Source organism: Tribolium madens, unplaced genomic scaffold (genome assembly GCF_015345945.1).
Source record: "Tribolium madens isolate multiple individuals breed KSU strain unplaced genomic scaffold, Tmad_KSU_1.1 Scaffold_3;HRSCAF=73;Tcas5.2_LG2, whole genome shotgun sequence".
In the NCBI taxonomy this organism is placed as follows: domain Eukaryota; kingdom Metazoa; phylum Arthropoda; class Insecta; order Coleoptera; family Tenebrionidae; genus Tribolium; species Tribolium madens.
The window spans coordinates 1,467,695-1,489,581 of record NW_025401006.1 but is presented as its reverse complement, the minus strand read 5'-3'; the positions used below and the strand labels follow the sequence as shown (position 1 = coordinate 1,489,581).

General features: G+C 30.8%; 1 protein-coding gene across 1 annotated transcript in view; it reads left to right on the top strand.

Moving 5' to 3' along the window:
- The first annotated feature begins 26 nt into the window (after positions 1-26).
- The window catches only part of LOC123007025, a 47,745-nt gene continuing 25,884 nt past the window's right edge, over positions 27-21,887 (top strand). Inside the window, exon 1 of the mRNA XM_044402030.1 lies at positions 27-429. Coding sequence (XP_044257965.1) covers positions 189-429 — 241 coding nt within the window. The 5' untranslated portion in view covers positions 27-188. The remainder of the gene's footprint in view (positions 430-21,887) is intronic.

Here is a 21,887-nt window from a genome sequence, read left to right as displayed (position 1 = left end):
GGCCGTCGTCCCGGCAGTCGCGAGCCGCCATCCCAGCCCTCAGCAGCAGCCAACTTTCTGCGAAGAGGACGTCCACTCGGTCGAGGAGTCTTTCGCGAATTGGACGCGCGTCAACAAGTGGCTCGCAGCTCTGGTCAACTGATGGTTCGACGCGATGATAACCTGAAGGCGTGAGAGTGTATGCGGCTATGTGGGCCGTGGTAGCGGCCGCGTTCTGGGTGTGCGTGGTGGCCACTCCGCAGCCGCTGCACCTGGAGCGGGACTCTTTTAGAAGGCCCAACGTCTGGCAGAAAAGGGACCAGCAAGCTATTGGACAGAATCCTGCCACTGTTGACATGACACAACATTTGCCACAGCTTGTCGCAGTCAACTCGCAACTCATGCTGCGCTCACCCAGAGGCTCACGCCAGTACGACGTGCCCCAAATCGGTAAGAAACACATGCATGACAATCACTTCACTGGACGACGATTACCGTCTTGCGACCGTCGCATTGCATACAAACATTTAAATTATATTCTTTACACACTTTCTGCTGATAACTCAGACCTGATTGTGAACCTAATTAAAATTTTACTTCATTTAGCAGCAACAGTAATCATTAAATTAAAAGGGAAACTCAATAGACGTGTTTCTAATTTTACTTATCCGTTGTCATCTTAATTAACAGCATTTCTGCCGCAGAACAATAATATACTGTAATGTGCAATAATAAAAGAACAAATTAAACTGAATATTGCCAAAAAAATTGTAAAATATAGTTTGATAGTTTTTTTTATCTAGGAACAATAAATTAAATACACGTTTTTGCTTTTTACTTCCACTTTCATCTAAATTTAACAACAAAGTGGAAATAAATGTACTCTTCGTCAAAGACAACCCAACATTTTACATTTTATTAAATTTATTATACAAAGTAATCAAGTATCGCAAAAGAATTAAAAGAATTTTCGCTTTTTTCTCTTTATATGATTTTAGTTGACAAAAAAGTGATATATCAAGATAATTTGAATGCAGTTTTAAGTGTCAAGATGTCAATAAGCGGAGGTGGTATTATTTAAAACTAAAATTTAGAATGCCCAACTTCAGCAGTCATTTTTGATCACTTTGTACAAAATTCAAGGATTTTGTTTAAAAAGTGGTTTGAAATTAATAGTAGACGTATAAGTCTTGATAAGAACATTACAATGTACTCAAATGTCAGAATCAGAAATCAGAAATTGGAACAGAATAAGAGGAATTTAATGAAAATACTATTTTCAGTGCGTTAATTTTTTTTTGAGCAATACCTACCTACATTATTCATAAAATTATTTGGTAAATAAATATAACGTATATATAAAATTTAGTAATTTAGAATTTATACTAATTATTTAGTGTTATTTTTAATGTCATTTGTAGTTTCTAACCTACTCGTAAAAGACTATTGGTTTGAGTTGTTTAGACAAACTAAAAAATAACTAACGAAATAACGTTTCTATTTAAAAATTTGACATTTAAAACTCATACAATAATAAAATACCTACTACAGTGAGAACTAAATTGGACACTTGTTATGCTTACTGAAATTAAAAAAAGAATAAAAAAACAACCAAATTGTTTTCCAAAGTAAGACGAGTAAAATAAGGAAAACATAAAAAATTTGAAAGAAATTTGGCAATTTTCAAATCATTATATATTAATTTTATATTGTTATAAATTGTGTGTGTAACGAGAAAAATATCAAACCAGTAGTATATTCTTTTGTAATGTTATTAAATAATTTCCTAATATTTGCACTAGACTTGTAAAAATTCTGAACTTGTAAATTTAATGAGTTTTGTTGAAGGGCTACGTATTTTATAAAAATAAATAGCTTAGAATGTATTTAATTTTAATTAATGAATAAATGTAGAGGGTGATTCAAAAATATATCAAAAAAATGTTGTTTTTTATTCTAAATCTCGTACCGCTTGAGTTCAAAAATAGTACATCGTAAAACTTCAATTTTTTAAAATTTTACTGAGTTTATACGTATGAATAACAAATTAACAGCGTCTAAGTTTTTGTTAATAACTAAAATTATTTATGTTAAATTTAAAACTAAATTGTTAGAGCTTTCGCCTAGTTTAAAACACCTGACGCGTGTAGGCTATTATTATTATCACTCAAAGAATATTAGTCGAAGTTGCTCTTTATTTTAATTGGAGATGATTAAAACTCGACTAACAGTAGAGTAGTAAAGGGCATCTCATTAAAGACCGGAAAGATGATACAGTTCAATTTTCTCGTTTCGTAAAAGCAAAATCTGGTTCGTTAGTAACACCAATTACTCAGAAAACGAAAGCTTTCAGTTAAAGACTAAATGAGTAAAAGCGTTTCTAGTGTACTATGCTTTAAAAACATGTTAAATATTAAACAAACTTGCAATAAGAAAAAGCATAAATAAAAAATACACCGTTTTTATAAGGTTGGAACTTTTATTCAAAAAAAGAAATGGGGTAATTCTTACAAATGTTCTTATTTGCATTCAAAAATACAATCATTTCTCGTTATTTATGTTATATTCTTTCGTCAGCTCACAAGAGAAACGTCTTTTATTTCAAAGTTTTATATCAATGGAAATGTAATTAAAACAAAGTAGTTTATATCAGAATTTATTGAATGAAATTTATTAATAATAACAAATGATTCGATTTTTAAATCAATAGCGAGAAATTAATTATTACTGAAAAATTGATGAATTAATTGAGTTGTCTACAAAATTGTATTTGGTACAAGTACAAGTTTAACCATTTTAATATGAGTGGAAGCGTTCATGAATTTTGAACATCTGCGAAGGTATTTATCACTGTCTGTGAATTTGGTATCTTATTTCTTTCCTGCTGAAACGATTCCCTGAAGATGTTACTAAAATGAAAATTGCAAAGTGAAATTTAATTTTCATTGACATTATTAAATTAAATTGATTTTAAATTACATACCAACAATCAAAACACTCGACATCAAAAGTCTTCTACCAAATATTAAAGCAATATTTTTCGTTCGAGTGAGGATCGTTTCCTGTTATCAAAGTCTGGGGCTTTTCCCGAAAACTTCTAATTATCAATTTCCCTGCTATTATAAAGTTTTCCATTATTCTGTTATTACTTGCTGAGAAGTGTGATCATTCTCAAGATCACAGGAAATTGCCACTTGTTTTAACCACGTCAGCGTCATCGCTTAAATTCACTTGCAAGACTTTTTAATATAAAAGGGATATTCAATTTCGTTTCTCTATATTCCTCCCGTATTATAAAGTAAAATGGGACGTATGTTTGTTTTCTTTTGCTTCAAAACAACACAATAGATTGTATCGTAGCCGCTGTAATATGACATGTCTGTTTAAAAGTGTTTCGAAAATTTATCCCCGCTTTACCAAAGTAAAGAAAAATTTTCTGCAACTTGCAATCCGAACCAAAAATAGTAAAAGTAAATCAGACAATGCATCATCGTGTATGATAAAATTCATATTCTTTAGAATATTTGATTCTTTGGGGTGAAAGTTTCCATTTGCCTATAAATCCGAAACCGCTGAAAGTATCTTCATATTGAAAACTTAAATGCAGAAAGGGAAAATTCTCGAAACGAATTTTCCACCTGTGGTTATGCCATGTGACTTTTCTATAAATTGCTAATTCTTTGCGGTCGAAGATGCCGAGTAGGAGAAATTAATTAAGGCGATATGAGGGTGGTCCCAGATGTATGACCACGTCGCATCTCGATAACCTAATGTCACCGAGAAAGGTCTCTCTAAATATAGCTGATAAATGTGTGTGTAAAGGGGAAACTTGGGCCAAACTCTAGAAATATTTTGTCTCGGCGGCGGATGTCGCAGGGGTTGCGGGAAGGTCCAAGGGGCCGCTCTGATACCTTGTTTTTGACACAAACATGTAGATAGCATCGATCTGCTCCTTAATGGCCAATGAACTTTATCAGCGAAGAAATTTATTTGCGAATCGCAACTTTAAACGAAACAAATGACGAAGACACGATCGATTTTCAGTTAAGTACTTCCGGTCCTCAATCGGATTTCCGGCCACGTAAATTACCGGTCGCGATTTAGACCAATATTGGAGATAAAACGGCGATTTGTTTCGCTCTTAATACATTGTTTTCTGGAAGCCGGTGCGTTTATTTCCCTGGCGTTCTCTTCAACCTCTTAATTATTGGCGATGCCGATACCAGCGTCGCAGCGCTTCACGTCATTACTTTACACAAACATCCGCGACAAACATGTCAATATTGGCGCACTAATCGCGCTTTATTACCGCCTTTTCTTTTTTATGCAAGCTCCTTAATCGGATGAACAAGAGTTTTTGCACTTTTTTCTCTAATTACTATTTTTAGTGATTTTAAACAAAACTCGTGGACTAGGTTTTCAGAAAGTTTCAGAGCTGAAGATTGTTAAATGCGTTTTTTGCTGTATTTATTTACTGTTTTCCGGTTTAATTCTTTAACAGTTTTGCTCCAGTTCGAGTGATGTCTCTAGATAGTTGGGTGGACAGTGCACGCTTGCCCACGGAGAATAGCGACTAATTCCCGGAAATAGCTTCATTGGCTGCGAATTCATTACCACACACGCTATCGACTATCACAGGTTGGGTCGCAGTTTAATACACTTTAGACCACATATTAACCACGTACACCAACCTATAATACAATACCTTTGAGAAAAAGCATTTTATGTAAGGGAAAAAGCTCGAGGATTATGAATAATTCAAGACGCTTCCGGTTTTTCACGGTATTATAATGTGTCGTGTCGGTGTAGAAAAACGTTTAGGACTTACAAATATCCGAATTAGGAACTTTGAGAAGAATGTGAATCGAGATGAAACTTTTTAAATACCATCAAAAATTATTTATTCAAATTCTTTCGACTTCAAATGAAATTTAAATGAAAAGTTATAAAAATGCTTTAAATATCCCTCTTTACAAAAGTATTATTATAAACTTTGACGTAATTGCCAAGAGAGAAATTAGAAGAAAATCTGTCCCTTTGGATATTTAACTTAAGTCCCTCGAATAAAGTTTTCGGCGACGTATCAGTGGCTTTATAATTGCTTTTTGTATAAAAAATAATTCAATACTTAATTCAATTTGTTTTTTGTTGTAACATACAGGATATCCGGAAAGTCGCGCACCTCCGTGACACTGTATCATCGGGCGGTGCCCTAGACAACATGAAAAATGTTTAAAAAAATCTATCTATAAAAATTTAAGAGTAATGCGAGTTTAAATTTTACACTTTGACTCTATTTATTTCTGTTGGAAAAATAATTTTCCAAATTTTTCAAGTAAGTACAGGCTATTAGAAGAGGAAACAAGGAAGCTGTATCCTAAATTGTAACTTTGTTTAGTGTCATTTGTGGCTTTTATTTGCAAAATTTTTGTACATGTACTAAATATTTATAAAAAAACATATACAAGATCACCAGTATCATTAGCTAGACATAAAAAAAATGTCAAATGTCAAATTTTTTTGACAGATAGTATTTTATAAACATTTTTTCAGTACTCGGGGGACTACCCAATGACTCCCTTTCAACGAGATGCGCGACTTTCCGGACACCCTATATTTAGTTCGTTATTGACGCAAAAGAAGAGTGGTTGCTATTTTTGCTAAATCTGTATTTAGATTAAGTTTTATATTGCCAGTGTCATTTCTTAATTCTTGTAATATCCATTAATTTGTTCACATTCTGTTATGAGGATTTTTTTAAATTTTGCTTTCTTAATAGGTAATATACAGGTGGTTTCACATAATTTTACGAGGCCAGCAGTAAGATGCAATCGATAATACATATTCCGACACGAACTCGATTACAAATTTGGAAAAATTGTAGCATTTTTAGTTAGTTAGTGATTAAGATAGATAAACTAGAATCATATTCATGCCGTCTCTTGATAGAACAAATGATAATTGTTTCTGAAAAATTGCAGTTTATGACTATTAATGAAACAGTGATTAATTGGACAATTACTGTTATGAGCTATGGTCATGAGTACGGATACATAAAGACTAGGATACGACACGATGAAAACAAAACGTCCCCGTTCTCGATAGTTCCGTGAGGGTGGCCACATAGCGCAGTTGTTCCTTTCCTGTTTAAGTTTTAAGAGCAATGGAATAAAAAAATGACTGTATTTACATAACGGTGAGCAAAACGCAAATAAAAAAATGTAGACTGATAGAGCATTAAATTCTCAATAATAAGAGATAAAGGTAATGCAAAATGTATATTGAAAACTATATTTAAAAAAATTTCAAACATTTAGCAATTTTTTGCACCGTCTTATATTTTTGAAAATGCTGCAAATACGTTTAAAGGTACAAAAAAAAGTTGTAGAGAATAAAATTTACAAGAAAAAAGTCCGCGAGAGATTTTTCTACCTTCAATGGTCCTACAGACGTTCAAAGACGCTCAAGTGACGAATACGTGTCATTTTTACCGGTGGTCAAGAGACAGAAAATTAATTTAAACCTAAACGGCTGAAGATAGAGATATGGTCTGGCAGACTCTTTTCTAGGAAATTTAATTCTTTAAAACTTTGTTTCCTACGCTTTTTTGTATCTTTAACCGTATTCGCAGCGTTCTCAAAAATATCGAAAACAATATTAAAAATAAATTACAAACAATTATCAGTTTGCGTTCCGCCTAATATTTTTGACAACGCTGCGAATATGGTTAAAGATACAAAAAAAGTATAACAAATAAAATTCTAGAGAATAAAATTTGCTACAAAAAAGTCCTCGACACAATATTCCTATCTTCAACAGTTTAGGTTTAAATTACTCTAAAGTGTTCCTCTGGCACAGAATCACCAGTAAAAATTAAATGAAACCGTCGCTTGACCGGCTTTGAACGTCTTTGAGGCCTAAACCATTAAAGATAGAGGTATGGTCTCGCAGACTTTTTACTAGAAAATTTTATTCTCTACAACTTTTTTTCTTACATTTTTCTTGTATCTTCAACCGTATTCACAGCATTTTGAAAAACATGACACGAAACACAGATTTTGAATTAAATTTTTTTTTTCTCATATTTCTCTTGAAAAATTTAGTCGTTCGTTTTTTACAGCTTATTAAGAATGTAAAGCTCAACATTTTTGCATTTTTTTCAAGCTATTAGTAAACTGGTTAAATTTAAATTAATTAACGCTTTAAGCGCCCTCATTTTTACTCCGCCAAAAAATCGAGCAATTTTGTATCTCGTTTCGTCTCCTAGTATATAGTTCTCCGTAGTCATGAGTTTCCAAAAATTAAATAATTAAATGTGTATTTTTTTGTATCTAGTGTTTTGTGAATTTTGTATATTTGCGTTAGGCTCAAGCCTCCTAAAGTTGTGTGAAAGACCCTGCATCTCTAATCAATGCTTCAATTTTTACTACGCCTCTTTAGGGTTTACTTTTAAAGGCATTTGTGTGTTTTGTGTAATATTGGTCCTGACAGCATTTTTAAGAAATTTCCGCTCTATTCCGCTTAATTTTTTCACATAATCAAGAGAAAGCGTTTGTACGTCAGAAAATTTTGATTAAATTTCCTTATGCTTCCAACACACATCTTCTAGCCAATAGTATCTCATAACTTGATTTTGGTTAACTTGTCATCTTATTATCTCTCGTCGAGATTTATGGTGTAATTATTGTGTTTGGTATCAAACAGCGTCGCGTTGAACGCAATAATGCCACACTTGACAGCACCATTTGCATAAATTCAATAATATTCGGATGTAAGACCGAAATTATGCGCTAGTTCTCTATTCTAATAATCATTTATGAAATTTTCGCAAGAATCGGTGAATTAGTCCAAACCTAAGCGGAAATCTCATCGTTGAGCAACGGATTACCGCAAATCGCATAGATCCGCGTTAAAGAGCAGTTTTTCCCTGGAGAAAAAAACTTAATTGAAAGGTGGGTTTCTTCGTGCAGATTAACAATCTAGCCATGCGAGTATTAAAAATGGAAAGATTTTTTTAAGTTTACAGGTGGCCTTTTCGTCATTTAATGGAGCATAAAACAAAACTCGCAACGGAAGGTAAACAACCCTTGTGATGTAAGAGAGCTTCTCCATTGAGAAATCATATGCAAATGGATATATTCCCCCGAGAGTGATATACCTTAGAGGTTTTTATGCGTCTGTCTCGCGGTTAGTTTGGTTCGTTTCGGAAATTAAGCTCTCTCCTGACTCAATCATAAATTCCATATAACAATGCCCTTTTCGCCACTTGATTCACACAAGTGAAAAACGAATCTCAACTAACAAATTGAAACAAAAATTAATTAGTTTTTGACACTTTACATGAAATTTATTAGGCAGAAAAATTGAAATTTGTCAGAAAATAATTATATTATTCACATCAGAAACCCTATAAATTCTTTCAATTTAACGCCATCCAATATTATTTTCACTTTTCGATTAAATTTACTAAAACTACTTTTTAAGATTTCAATAACGCTTTTATTTTTTTTTATATTAAAACTGACCTTTTGACAGTAACGCGCAGTATTTTATAGGACTTCAACCTATTTCTAGTTGATAAAAATTTAATTAGGAGTATCAAAGAGGAGATTTAATTATACGTTTTCTATTAAAAAGCTTATACATTTAATCAAGCAACAATATGTTTGTTTTTCAAAAGCTCGGAGAGATTAAATAATTAAATAGTAATTTGCTTTTGCTTTTTTTGTCTAAGCTAAAACAACGTAATTTGATGGAGAAAACATTTGAGAGCTGGAAAGAGCTGGAACAGAGTGTAACAAAGACGTTATTTAAACAATTTAATTCATTAAAGCTTTGTCGCGTTATTACAACAGAATGCATCTCTTCATTAGAGAGAAATTGATATTATTGTCATCGAGTTACTGTGTAATAGTACAATATGATTCTGACATTTAAGCTCTATTACATTAAATACTAATGACAAGAGTGAACGTTGGACTACACATTATTTGAATTTTTTTAATTGAACTTTTGTCTAAAATGCTATTATGCTATTGAATCAGTGATGTATGAATATCGACAACTCATTACTTGCTTATTTACGTAAGAAAGTGTTACGGAAGAAATATTTTCTTTCAACCTCGAACAGCTTGACGCCTCTTTATATTCCCATGAGTGATATAGAAAGCTTCATTCCGAATCTATTTATAAATACTCGCTAAAGCTTTTAATGGTTGTATCGAAGGCTTGAAATATTATGATAGAAAATAAAATATACATGAAAAATGAAGTTTTTTCATTAATTACCATCAATTTGTTTTATTCCGAATGGAAATTTTCCAGGTTGTGCGATAATTATTTCAATTTTGCCGACAATTTAAAATGTAAATGCTGTACAAAGCTGCCGTACTTAGTGTCCGGAAATGTAAAATTACTCAAATTTATTTTGTATTTACACAAAATTGAAGAAATCAAATCTCGACATTTATTAAAGCAATTAATTAATAAAGTTCAAACTTGTAGGAACTTTTCTTATAATGAGAAAGTTTAAAATGCTTTAGGAAATACGCCAACGAAATTGCAATTGTGAATTCAATTTTTCAAGTTGAAAAATTAGTAGATATTACTATTACAGCTATGTTAAACTAATTCTCTTAAACCAACAGGTACTATAATTTATGAAGGCACTTGCAGTATTCATTCTCTTACACCTACACTAAATGAGATTTTCATGTTTCATGAATGGTTTAATCAAAATCCTGATTAGTTGGTAAGGAAGATTCAAGACTTTCGAAATTGGAATAATAAAGATATTTCTAAAATAAATAAAAACTGGTTTTATGGTAATGCCATAAAGACTTTTAAAGAATTTTTTGTCTTTTATAAACGATGTTTAAAAACCAAAGATCAAGAAATTACTTCATTGTTAATTTTATGTACGAAAAGTTAGATTCCTTATTAAATTTTGCACAATAGGCGATTATATGACAGTGTAAAATTGGAATGAGAGAGAGTTAAATGCCCTGGTATTTCATTTACTTAACGGTTACACTACTCAACAATGCACTCAATCTTTGTAAATGTTCTTAATGTTAACACTAAGACATCAATTGCTGTACAATAGACCTTCAGATATTTTTAAAATGTATTTGTTATAAAATGCGAAAAATATTTCTGTTTCGGATTATTAAAACAATCTGAAATTAGGTTCATGTATTTTTTTTGTTTTTGAGTCGCTGAGGAAAAGACATTTTTCATTTTGCAGTATTTAATGGTAAAATTTCAGGTTTCTAAGCTATTTGGCTATGATTTTTGAATTATGATTCAGGACGAAAATATACCTAGTAATTTTTACTTTACAAAAAAAAATGGATTTGTGAAATTTTTAGTATAACGTTATTTGATAGATTCCAGTGTTGTTTTTGAAATATTTTTGTTTAGTGATAACAAAATCATAAAAGGGAAGAGACAGACAAAAGCTATTTAAAGAGAATGAAATCTATTTTATTCAATTTAAATTGCTTAAAAGCGTAGACTCTTTCAAAATTTTCTTTATAAGTATAATTTACTGTGTATAAACATTAAACAAATTTGTAGTAAAGATACTTTTGAAATAAAAATAAAAAATTAAAAGAATTGAGCAAAATAAAGTAAAACCTTCGTAAAATATCGGTGACTTATTCTAAATTATTGTTCCGATAGAACACAATTGACATCATTAGTAAACTCTTTGTGCAGTAGAATTTTACATTGTTCTTGTAGATTAAACGGATCTAGGTCTCCCTGAACGTTATAATATACAGGGCTTTCGTTTCAAAAGGATCCAGTCTCAATAACTTTTGACATTGAGTAAATGTATTTTCAAGCAAAAACAGGTCGATTAGTATCCCGAGGGGGAACTTGAAAACCAACATTAGTTACATTATAAATTCCACTTTAAAATTTTAAATGGCACCCCCTACTTTTTAGAACATTTTCCGAAAGAGAAAAAATCAGCGTCTTTAAATCTCAAAGAAATTTTTTTTTGTCGACTTGTTTTTTAGTTAGGGGTGGTTTAATTTTTGAAATTTTTAGTCCTAGTAGCCTTTGATTGAACTCAATTTAATTTAAATAAAAAATATGTTGATTTGAGTTGCGATGGGAGAGTTTAAAACCAACATCAAATACGTTTTAAGTTTCATCCCCTAGTCACTAACCACCCTTACTTTAAAATTTTAAAGAGCCCCTCCAACTTTTAGAAACATTTTTGGAAGGGGTGGAAAAAAGCTTATCTAATCATAAATGAAAAAAATATTTTGGCGATTCGTTTTTGAGTTAGGGGTAGTTTTATTTTAGAAATTTCCATCAGTCCTAGTAGCCTTTAACTTTGATTTTGATTATGTGTCATCTAATACATTTTATTAAGAAGGCGGTGGTGTCAATAATTCAGCGAAAATGTACCATTTGACAGTTCAGTTAATTAAAAAATTACTTTTATTTAAATTAAATTGAGTTGAATCAAAGGCTACTAGGACTAAAAATTTCAAAAATTACCCTTAACTAAAAAACGAATTGACAATTTTTTTTTCTTTGATAGTTACATATGCTCATTTATTCCCATTCTGAAAATGTTTCAAAAAGTAGGGGGTGCTATTTAAAATTTTAAAGTAGGGGTGGCTAGCGACTAGGGGATGAAACTTAAAATGTAACTAATGTTGGTTTTCAACTTGCCCCTCAAGATCCTAATCGACCTGTTTTTGCTTGAAAAGTTATTGAGACTGGATCCTTTTGAAATTAAAGCCCTGTATATATAATTTGTTATAATTTTTTGTACAAATATCAAAGGTAAATTGCTCCAATTTATGTAAACTAACATGTCGAGAGAACTAACTTTGCCGTCTAAGGCAAATATCAAAATCTTACCTAATTGCAAATTGTTGCTTGTAAACATTAAAGGCAGAGATTCGTCGCGTTTGCATAAAATTTGCATAAAATCCGTGTTTTACTCGACGTAAGAAGGTATCAAGCGTGGGAGTGTGTTATTCATGATGTTGATCGGATCGTGATGGAAGTAACATAACCGGCAATTAGGAAGTAGGCATATACAGTTAATGAACTTGTTGATTTGAGCAAATTCATTGAATATGTTCCAAATCGTGATTAATTCACTTCTGTTTTAAAATAGAAATCTGAGTGTATGACGTCAAATAGGGTCTTTATCGACTGACACTATCAATTATATGAGAGAGAAGACGACAGGACGATTATTCTATATTTGAAACGAAAGAGTGATTAGTAATTTATATAAATTTCCCACGAATACAAGAGCTACCTTTTTTATTGGTTCCCGGTGGTTGGGGCTATATTCGCCACTAACGCTTGGATACACATAAACTTTTTTATGTCCCACTAAATCATTTTACAGCGAAACTTTTCCTCGCTATCAAAATTCCTGTAACGACGATTTAAACACAACACACTCTTGTCTGATCAAAGGCCGAATCTGGTCACATTTACACGCCATGTTGGGCCTTGAGTGCAAAGTTGGGCAATAGTCATGAGTGCAGTTCAACGCTCGTTCAATTGCGCTGGTAATTCAGCATTAGCCTTGTTTATTGGCAGCATTGACATTTTATGGGGGAATTTTATACAACATGTCCGCCTCCTCTCATATTACACAAGGATTAAACGAGACAGTCGATCCAAATCCATTGTCGTTTAAGCTGAGTTAAATGTTACAACCGAATCGAAAATTCAACATAAGATTTAATTGAACGCGTTATTGAGTATTGTGGTTGTGTAGATTTTTTGTCAGATACATCACGTAGTATAACCCAGATTTATTTTTGTCACCAAAAAAGTTAATAGATTTTTTCCGGTACGTAACAAGCATCAGAAATGATTTTCTATGCTTCTGCGTAGGCTCTAAAATATTGCAAGGGGAAAAGCAAATCGAAAATAAATTGCTTTATAACTCCTTATATCGGCTGCACTTTCTTTCCCCACCGCTAACGTAAAATAAAAAATTTCTTTTACTTTCATATCGCAGTAATTAAACGAAACGAGGCAATTTTCTGCGCAACACCTTGCCATATCCGTGAGAAATCTGAATTTACCACTATAATATTGTTTTTTTAACATTTTGTACGTATATGTACAAATAACGAAGCGATTTTAGCAAAATTAGATCACGAATAATAAACTGTTTGTTTTACTAAAATTTTCCAACTTCAGAGTTTTGATAAATGTTTTACTTATAGAAAGTTGTAGAAATTTGAAGATTAGTTACGCTCCTCTGATATTTGAGTGGCTCCGGAATCACAAATCGATTTTATTCAAGACTGAGTTACACAGACATCGAATCTTCTTCTGAGAGATCATATCTCATGACTTTTAAAAACTTTTTTAATCGTCACAAAACATATGAGAGTAATTTTTTTAGCAGTTTTAAAAGTAGGTACTCATGAAAAACCTGCTATTGTTTTCTATTTAAACTTTTTTATTTCTATTTTTTATGACTTTTTCTTGTTTACGTGTCAAATTTTTATTACATATAGAGGTGCGCCAGAACTCAAGCACCAGAGAAAAATATCATGTAAGGTAAGATACCAGGAATATCGGAAAAATGTTAAAAAATTCTATCTATAAATATTTCGAAGTAATGAGAGTTTAAATTTTGCACTTTCATATCTTTATTTTTGTTGAAAAAAAGTTTTCCAAGTTTTTTTGCTACAGGCTATTAGAAGAGGAAACAAAGAAGCTGTATCCTAAATTGTAACTCTGTTTAAAGTTATTTGTCGCTTTTATTAGGAAAATCTTTGGACCTTTACTAAATAATTCTAAAAAAAACATATACATACAAGATCATCAGTATCATTATTTTTTAATATTTTTTTATGTTTTTGGCATCTTATCCCACTTGAATTTTTTTCTGTGGCAAGAGTTCTGATACATTTTGTATAATTTTTAAATCATTTCAACGTTTGGTTTATTTTAAAAATACAATTATATTATATTGTGTATAGTATTTGATGAACTCTTGTAGCAATCTGTAATAGAATTAAAAAGAGTGTAGCAATTGTTAGAAATTACACGAAAACATAGTAACTATAGTCCATAAAATATAATAAGAAGACGAATGCTTCGCCTATTTTGATTGTTAGCAACTAGCAGAACAATCGTATCAGAGCAAAATTACACTGAGCAATGTTTTCCTTCATTTCATGTAACAAAGTCAGCTTCTATAAATTATAAGGCATGTTTTACATTGTTCTATTATGACGTATGTACTTACTTTGAATAGGGTAAAAAACACCGAATTTGGGTTTAAACATTAATTTCAACGAAATTTTAACGTGACATTTTAAAAAGTGTTGCAGTCTGACTTATGCTGCCTTATGCTTTTTATTGGTGACCACGTAAGAGCCGGGCATTGTTTAAGTTATACCTATTTTAACGACTATAGAAAAATGATAAAATAATAAACAATTAATGATTATAAGAAATACTTATTAACTTTTTTCTCAAAATTAGTAAAAAAAGTACAAACGCAAATTGGCTACAATTAAACTAATATTCCTTCTTTCTTATAAACTTTTTTTTTGTAAAAACAAAAAAAAAACAAAAACACTAAAGTTTGCTTAAAAGGTCTAAATTAAAACTTTTAAAAAATTTTTGAAAACAGAAATTATTTGTAACAAATATATTTTTACTTATTAATTAATTATGACTTAAATTTTAATTACAAAAACTTAGATATTGGTCTAAAAAAATACTCAAAAAACTTTGTATGTATAGTGCTTTCTCCTACAATTAAAAGAAACGAGATTCACTTTTTTCGAAAGGAAACACTTATATCATATCAAAGAAACAGGAGGAAACACATGTCTTTTATGATATTCGTGTTGGTGTTTATTGTCTTCAGTGAATAGTATAGTGTTTACATTCACTTTCTAACATGTTTATGTATTGTTACGATTTTAATACTTTTATTTATAAAGACAGTTTTTGAAATTATTAGTTTATTGAGTTTCTGAAGATATAAGAAAAGCTCCTATATTTGCAAGGTAGTTAATAACAGGCTTATTAATGCAAATACTACTTTTTTCTTCGCGCTAAAAGTGTTTTTTCTATTGTTTACAGTCGAAACTGAATAATAAAGGAATTTGTTGTGCATTTTTCTGTCACTTTGTAACTTTATAAGAAAGGGAATAATTCGCAGCAGGTCTTCGAAGCTTAAATTTATAATGAAGAAAGTTGCCTTAGTACATCAATCGATATTGTAACAGGTTGGGTTTCCATTTATAAACTTATACTCGTATAAATAGCAGCATTGATTGCTTATTTAAAGTCGCGAGTTCCGTACCGACATAATTTCAACTTTTGGAGTAATTTTCGTTGCATTTTCGATTCGCGTTGCTTTCCTCGCTTCCGACTTAATTAGTATAGGGGTTGTGCGGTTTTATCTTGGTATCACGTGTTTTGAGAGATGTGGATATGGGGGCGGCACCGTCGAAGCTGAATTGGGGCCGATGTGTCTCCTGTCTGTGTCGCCAGTCGGACCAGATTTCCTCTCCTCGACGTATTGATCCGCAACCACCTCCGGGCCAACTGATGCACCTGCTTGCACTGTTTACCATCGAAAAATCGCCAAAAGCGACTAAACGAATAGTAAACAGGGAAAAGCCGATTTTTTCGGCGGCCCACGCGTTTTAGATAAGCCAAGAACGCAGATGGGTGGAGGAATGCTCGAAGACTGACGGATTTTTCTCAATCACAGTAGTATTAATTAGATGAAAACATTGCTTTGGCGATTTTTTCAAATAATTTTTGATTTAAGTGTAATAGAATCGAAAGCTCAGAAGATATGTGATCACATAAATCTTTCTAACAGAGAGTAAACCAAATAGAGTAACTGGGTTAAAATAACAAAAGTTTGCTCAAAAATGGAAATTTAAGTATAGTATTGTTCATTTTAAGTTTGTGTACATACAACGGGAGCACAAGAGATACTTCTTAAATTGGTGTAATTAAGCATGTAATACGAAGCTAAATGAAACAAATAAAATGGTATGAGGAAAGGGTGTTTGTTTAGACAATAAGAATTTGCCAGAAAAACAATAATAAGATTTTTTTATAAATTTGCTTGTAGCATTGTCCACAAGTGAAAGGACAAACTATAGATTTACAAGTGTATCAATAATTTTTAACTTTTTTTTTAGAGATATTGTATTTGTTAAATTTTTGTATGCATCTTTAAAATAAGTTTACAACAATACAAATTAAATAAAAAACTATCCCTTTATTAAATTAAACAAAAAAGTGTTAAATTTATAAACTATGGTGGATGCGCCGGGAAAATAAATATTTTTTCCTATTTTTAATAAATTAAAACTGTTGTATGTTTTAGCTTTTGTGGTAGTAATCCTAAAGCTACAAAATATTTTTTATTTTAATATTTAAATCGATGTTGCCACACGCAAAAGTTATTTTTGGTATTTATCTTATTTACTTTTTAAGAGTTTCAAGGATCTGCTGACCTGTTATAAAATATTTACTTGTTATCTAAGTAAATGTTTTGACATTTAGTGAACTATTTTTTTATTAGCAGAAATAATTATTTTAATCATATATGCTTCCAATAAACAAACACAAACTTTAATCTTACTTTGTATTAAGTCTTTAATAAAATGTCAAAGATTTACACTGTTTATTAAAAGTCCATATAATTAAAATAATTATTTCTGCTATTAAAGCAAAAGCTTGTTTATCATTATGAGTTATTAGGACAAAATAATTAAATAGTAATTTAAAATTTTTATAAAATGTTGATTCGAAAAGAAACATCAAAGTTTCATCAAACATTTTTGAATGTCATGATTGTAAGAATAAAGGTCGAGATGTTTATTTCTGAAAGAAATTTAATTTTTATACTTAGATCGGAAATTACTCTGGTTGAGGTACGGATAATTACTTTTAAAAGTTGAATTATTCTGAAGATTCACTGCTTTAAATACAACCCGAGATATTCAAATCATTATAAAATTTTCTTAATAGGGAAAGCTGGAAGAAAATTATTATTTGAAAGGAACTTTTTCATTTTTTTATGTGTTTTAAACAACCAAAACAATCGCCGAGTTTTTCAATTTACACCAAATTAACAACTTTCAGACTAGGAAAATTAATCCTAAAGAACCCTCTTAAAAAGTACCTTGGACACTTTGATGGAGATAAATACCTGTGTTTTTATTTTAGTTTCGTCAGTGTTCATTAATAACCCGTTTCCAAAAGAAAATTTTTCTTTTGCCGTTTCTATTCAGAAACGTATAACCTGTCAGAGCTTTCATGAGATGTCTCATCCGAAGCGTTCGAATCAATCCCACAGTATAGAGCTAATCTCCACGGGACTCAAATGCGAGGTCACTCTTTCATACCACTGATATCCAAATTTTCTCAACAGAAGATATTACACTCCTCTCACAGATTTTTTTCCTTATCTCTATTTCTTTGTTCAAGTTCTTTCATTATATCCAGTTCTATTTAACTTTCAAAAAAAAGAATAATAAGATATTTGAACGTGAAAATACAGTGTTGATAAAATTGGGGTAATAAATCACGCGTTGGCTTTTCCGAGGTCATTTTATGGCATTCTGAAATTTTTGTAGTGTATGTATGTATTTGAGGTTGAATGAAAGCAACATCGTGTAAAATCGCGCTATAATAAAACCGCTTCCTCTGAATATTTAAAGTGTACTTTTGCGATAGTGCTCGTAAGTAAACTTTCTTGAGATTTTAGCGTTTTCCGATGTCATATTCTCGCAAAACTTAAAAATTTAATTACCCGTAGAAAGGTTTGTTGTTGGGATAGAATTCGTATCGGTTGCTGTATTCTAAATTAATAAGAATCAACAACGACAATAATCAACCTTAGTTTCTTTTCATGAATATTTTATGTTTGTGTTTGTCTTTACTCGTTGCTTAAATATATTAATTATTCAAGACCATTTTGCTGTAACAATGTAACAAAAACAGCTCTCCCGTCATTGATAAATTATCATCATTAGACAATGAAATGAAGATGTACCTGCTAAAAGCAACGTTTGTTTGTGCTCTGTGTGGTGCAACCTTTAATGTCAAAGAAGGGAAAGTGTGCACTTTGTTTAAATTAAGTGGTTTGAAATAATACGTAAATACCTACTAAACCCTTTCTAAATCCAGAGCATAAATAAATAAAAATAAAAATACAACTGATTAAATACGAGGTTACTGCTTATAAAATTAAAAAATCCGTTAGGTATATTAAAATATTAAATAATTTAATTAAACGAAAAATATGTATAATCCCGATGCACGTAACATTTTAAACTGCTAATTTAATTGAACTAAAAAAATCTTACTTAGAAATGTTATTTAAAACTGTGTACGTAGTAAATATATTTGAAAAATTCAATAAAGTTTTTTTCAATAAAGAGCGTTTCAGTGTTTAGGCATGCAAATAGACCCGATATTGTGGTAAACCAATTCAGTGTTCACTTCTGTTTTGTTATTTTTATTTTAAATTTTGGAAACACAATATTTACTTATTGTATTGGCCACTGCACGTAATTGTTGCAAATAGGAAACATAAAAACTCTCAAGGGTGCATTACGAGTATAGAAGCAATTTCATTTGTAACGTTATAATAAAAAAAAATCTATTAAAACCATAAAACCACACTGGTTCCAAAACAAAAAAAAAAACAATTTAATGCTTTCTCTGGGGAAGCCACTTCGATCTTTGTTCTCAATTTAACGGTAGACTTTCATCTCAAACATCTTCTTTCACATTGATAGTATAAATTACAAACTTTGTCGAAAAGTGACATTATCCAGGGTGATTGAGTCGTCAGTCGCGTCTGTCTTCGATGATGTACCAACGACTTTTATGTGTTTATTTAACCCGTAAGCCCAAAGTTGTGCGTTAGTGTAATTCCGCTGGCATTTTCGGGCCCTTCGTATGAATTAGACATGAGACCGCGACTCAACCGGAATGTTAAGGGAGCTCCGGGGCAACTGCGGGAGTCCTGCCATCGCCCTATGACGTCATCTGCCGGGAAACGTGTGATGTCACTGCTCAGCTCAGCCTGTTGTGTAATCCTCGGCGAAGGAGGAGATCCGAGCAAATGCTAATCAGATTTTTCAGCAATTTTATTTTGTTCAAGGCCTGTAGGATGGTCTTTTATGTGGAAGTATTTTTAGCTCAAGGACAAGGAGTCTTAAATGTGCAGCTTTCTGCCTTTAAGTATTAAGGAGCTTAAACGGGAGAAGTAAACACTGTTAAATTATGAAATAACTTAAATCTCATCTATTATTCTACTACAAAACAAAACCATTTTCTTGTGAAATGTCAGAGCGGCAATGATCGGTCAAGGTTATTTCTGTTGTCTTCTGTTTTCATTCCACTTGTTTTGCTATTTGAAACTATTTTTTTTATTGTTTATTATTACACTAATTAATCTAATTTTTGATACAAATATATAGATTTTTTTCTTTACTTTTTTTAGAACAAAAAAATTTTTCATTTCAACATTGTAGCAACACTAACTCTTAATTTAATTAGTTTTCTGTCTAGGTTCAAGGAGCTTTAAACTCTCTATTAGGTGGTTATAATTAACTAATTTTGTTAGTATTTGATTAACGTCCGAATACTCTAACATTAATTAAATTTAACGGTTTGTTAACAATACTAGTTCTTAAAGCAAAAACAGGGTCTTTTGGTTTTCACTCAATTTTCGGTTTCAAATGCTTGATGTTCAAGACGCTTAACTTAACGTAAATTGTAAAATAATGAGGTACCTATGTTTGGTAAATTAATTAAAAATTTCAAAATCAGAACACAACCACACTACGTTTTTTATACAGGGTGTCCCACGTAAAGACTTTCGGGTCTAATATTTCTGTTATTTGCTAACGGATTTTTATTAAATTTAAAATGTGGACAATTTAGAAAGTAAAATTACCTCAAGATAAAAAAATAGTTTTTGAATATATATTTTTATTAATTAAGCGAAACTACTATTATATTGTTAAGCACTAAAAATAGACATCTACACAAAAAATTAACTAACTAGTCTGAATCAGCAGATTATGTTGTTAAAATTGAAACTTATTTTTGAAAGAATTTTATCAAAGTTAACCCTAAAACAATAGTTTACCGTCTCCAAGTTTCCGACAGCCAAAATTCGGTAATATCGTTTTTTTAGAGCCGCCTATGTTTTTGTATTGTCAGCCAATGTTAACACAATTTAATTCTTTTTTCTTGTAAGCGGAACCCCTTTCAAGGAAAGATTTTTGCTAATGGCATTTTTTTAACAATTATTAAATTAACAATTTAATATGAATTTGGAGTAATTTCGCATTTTATAAAGCATGTTAAAATCACATTTTAAGGGCTAGGATTCTTTTTGTAATGGGATATTTATCTCTACCTATTAAAAATAATCTACATTTTAGCATATGCCAAAAATAAGTTACGATACAAACTTATGTTTTTTTTAAATGGAACACCGAATGTTTCTTAGCATTTTTGGATGTAGCCTTTTAAAACAATGTTTTTACGCTAAACTTTTATTAGTCGATTTCACTTAGTTTTAGAAATAAGACGGTTTTTTTGACGAAAACATGCACTTTTTAACAATTTTTTTCTTACATCTGCAAAGAACAGAAGAAGAAGAACAGTACAGAATTTAAAGCTGTAACAATTTTTTTGGTACTTTGCATTTGTAAAGAGTAAAAAATAAAGAAGTTTGTTAAAAGTTAAACAACTTAAAAAATTTAAATTACTTTTAATGTATAGAATTGATAAATAAAAAGATATTTAACATTCCATATTAATTGTAGCAACAATGCCTATCCATATATGAGCATTGTTGATACTATGGCAACCATAGAATACCATCACGGATGATTTATTCGTTGATTTATCCGGAGATTGCAAAAGTCAACATAAATACGGAAATTCGAATTATTTTACAGTAAAAATTTAGAAAAACGGATTGAGCTTAACATAAATGTGATTTAAGTGATATTTGTTCCATCTCTTGTGCAACTGAACACTTTTTGGCTACTGAAACAATAGTTTTTTTTTAATGTTTAACGTTAAATATCTTTTTAGTTATTAATTATAAACACCTAAAAGTAAATAATTATAGAAAGACAATATAATAATGCTTTGAATGCAAAAACAATAAATAGGGTGTTCCTTTAATTTTTTTTTTAAGTTATTGAACTTTTAACAAACTTCTTCAGTTTTTTATCTTTGCAAATACAACACACTAAAAAATGTTACAACCTTATGGATTGTAGATGTCTTAGTTTTCGTGTAAGAAATTTTTTAAAAGTGCATGTTTTCGTCAAAAAACCGTCTTATTTTTAAAACTAAGCGAAACTGACCAATAAAAGTTTTAGTTAAAATTTATTGATAGTACATTTCTGGCAAACTGTTTTTAATTAATTAATCAATATGGGACTTATATTATCCCGGCGCATCCACCATTTTACTAATGTTAACTAAAATAATAAAAGTTGTCATTTAGAAATCATAATTAAGTGAAATTAAGACAACTTGTAATCTTTACTAAACATCTTTTATAACAATAAAATATTTTTTAATAATTGATCTGGAACACTGCAACTAGTTATTTTTTGCTTGAGCCTGTACTCCAGTTGTATCATTTACTACTCCTCACGGAAGAATAGACACTAGGTAAAAAATAAAAAAGGTTTTTTTTGATGAGAACAAAATCTAGTTTAATTTTCGTTTACATATTCTGTTGTAAATAAAAGTTTGTTGTTTTTTATTAGAGAATTTAGTAAAAGCACTGTTTTATTTGCCTCCATTAAACTGCACCAATTATTCAACGTTTATCAAATTTTACCCACCGTCCATTCTTCCGTGAGCGATAGTGTACA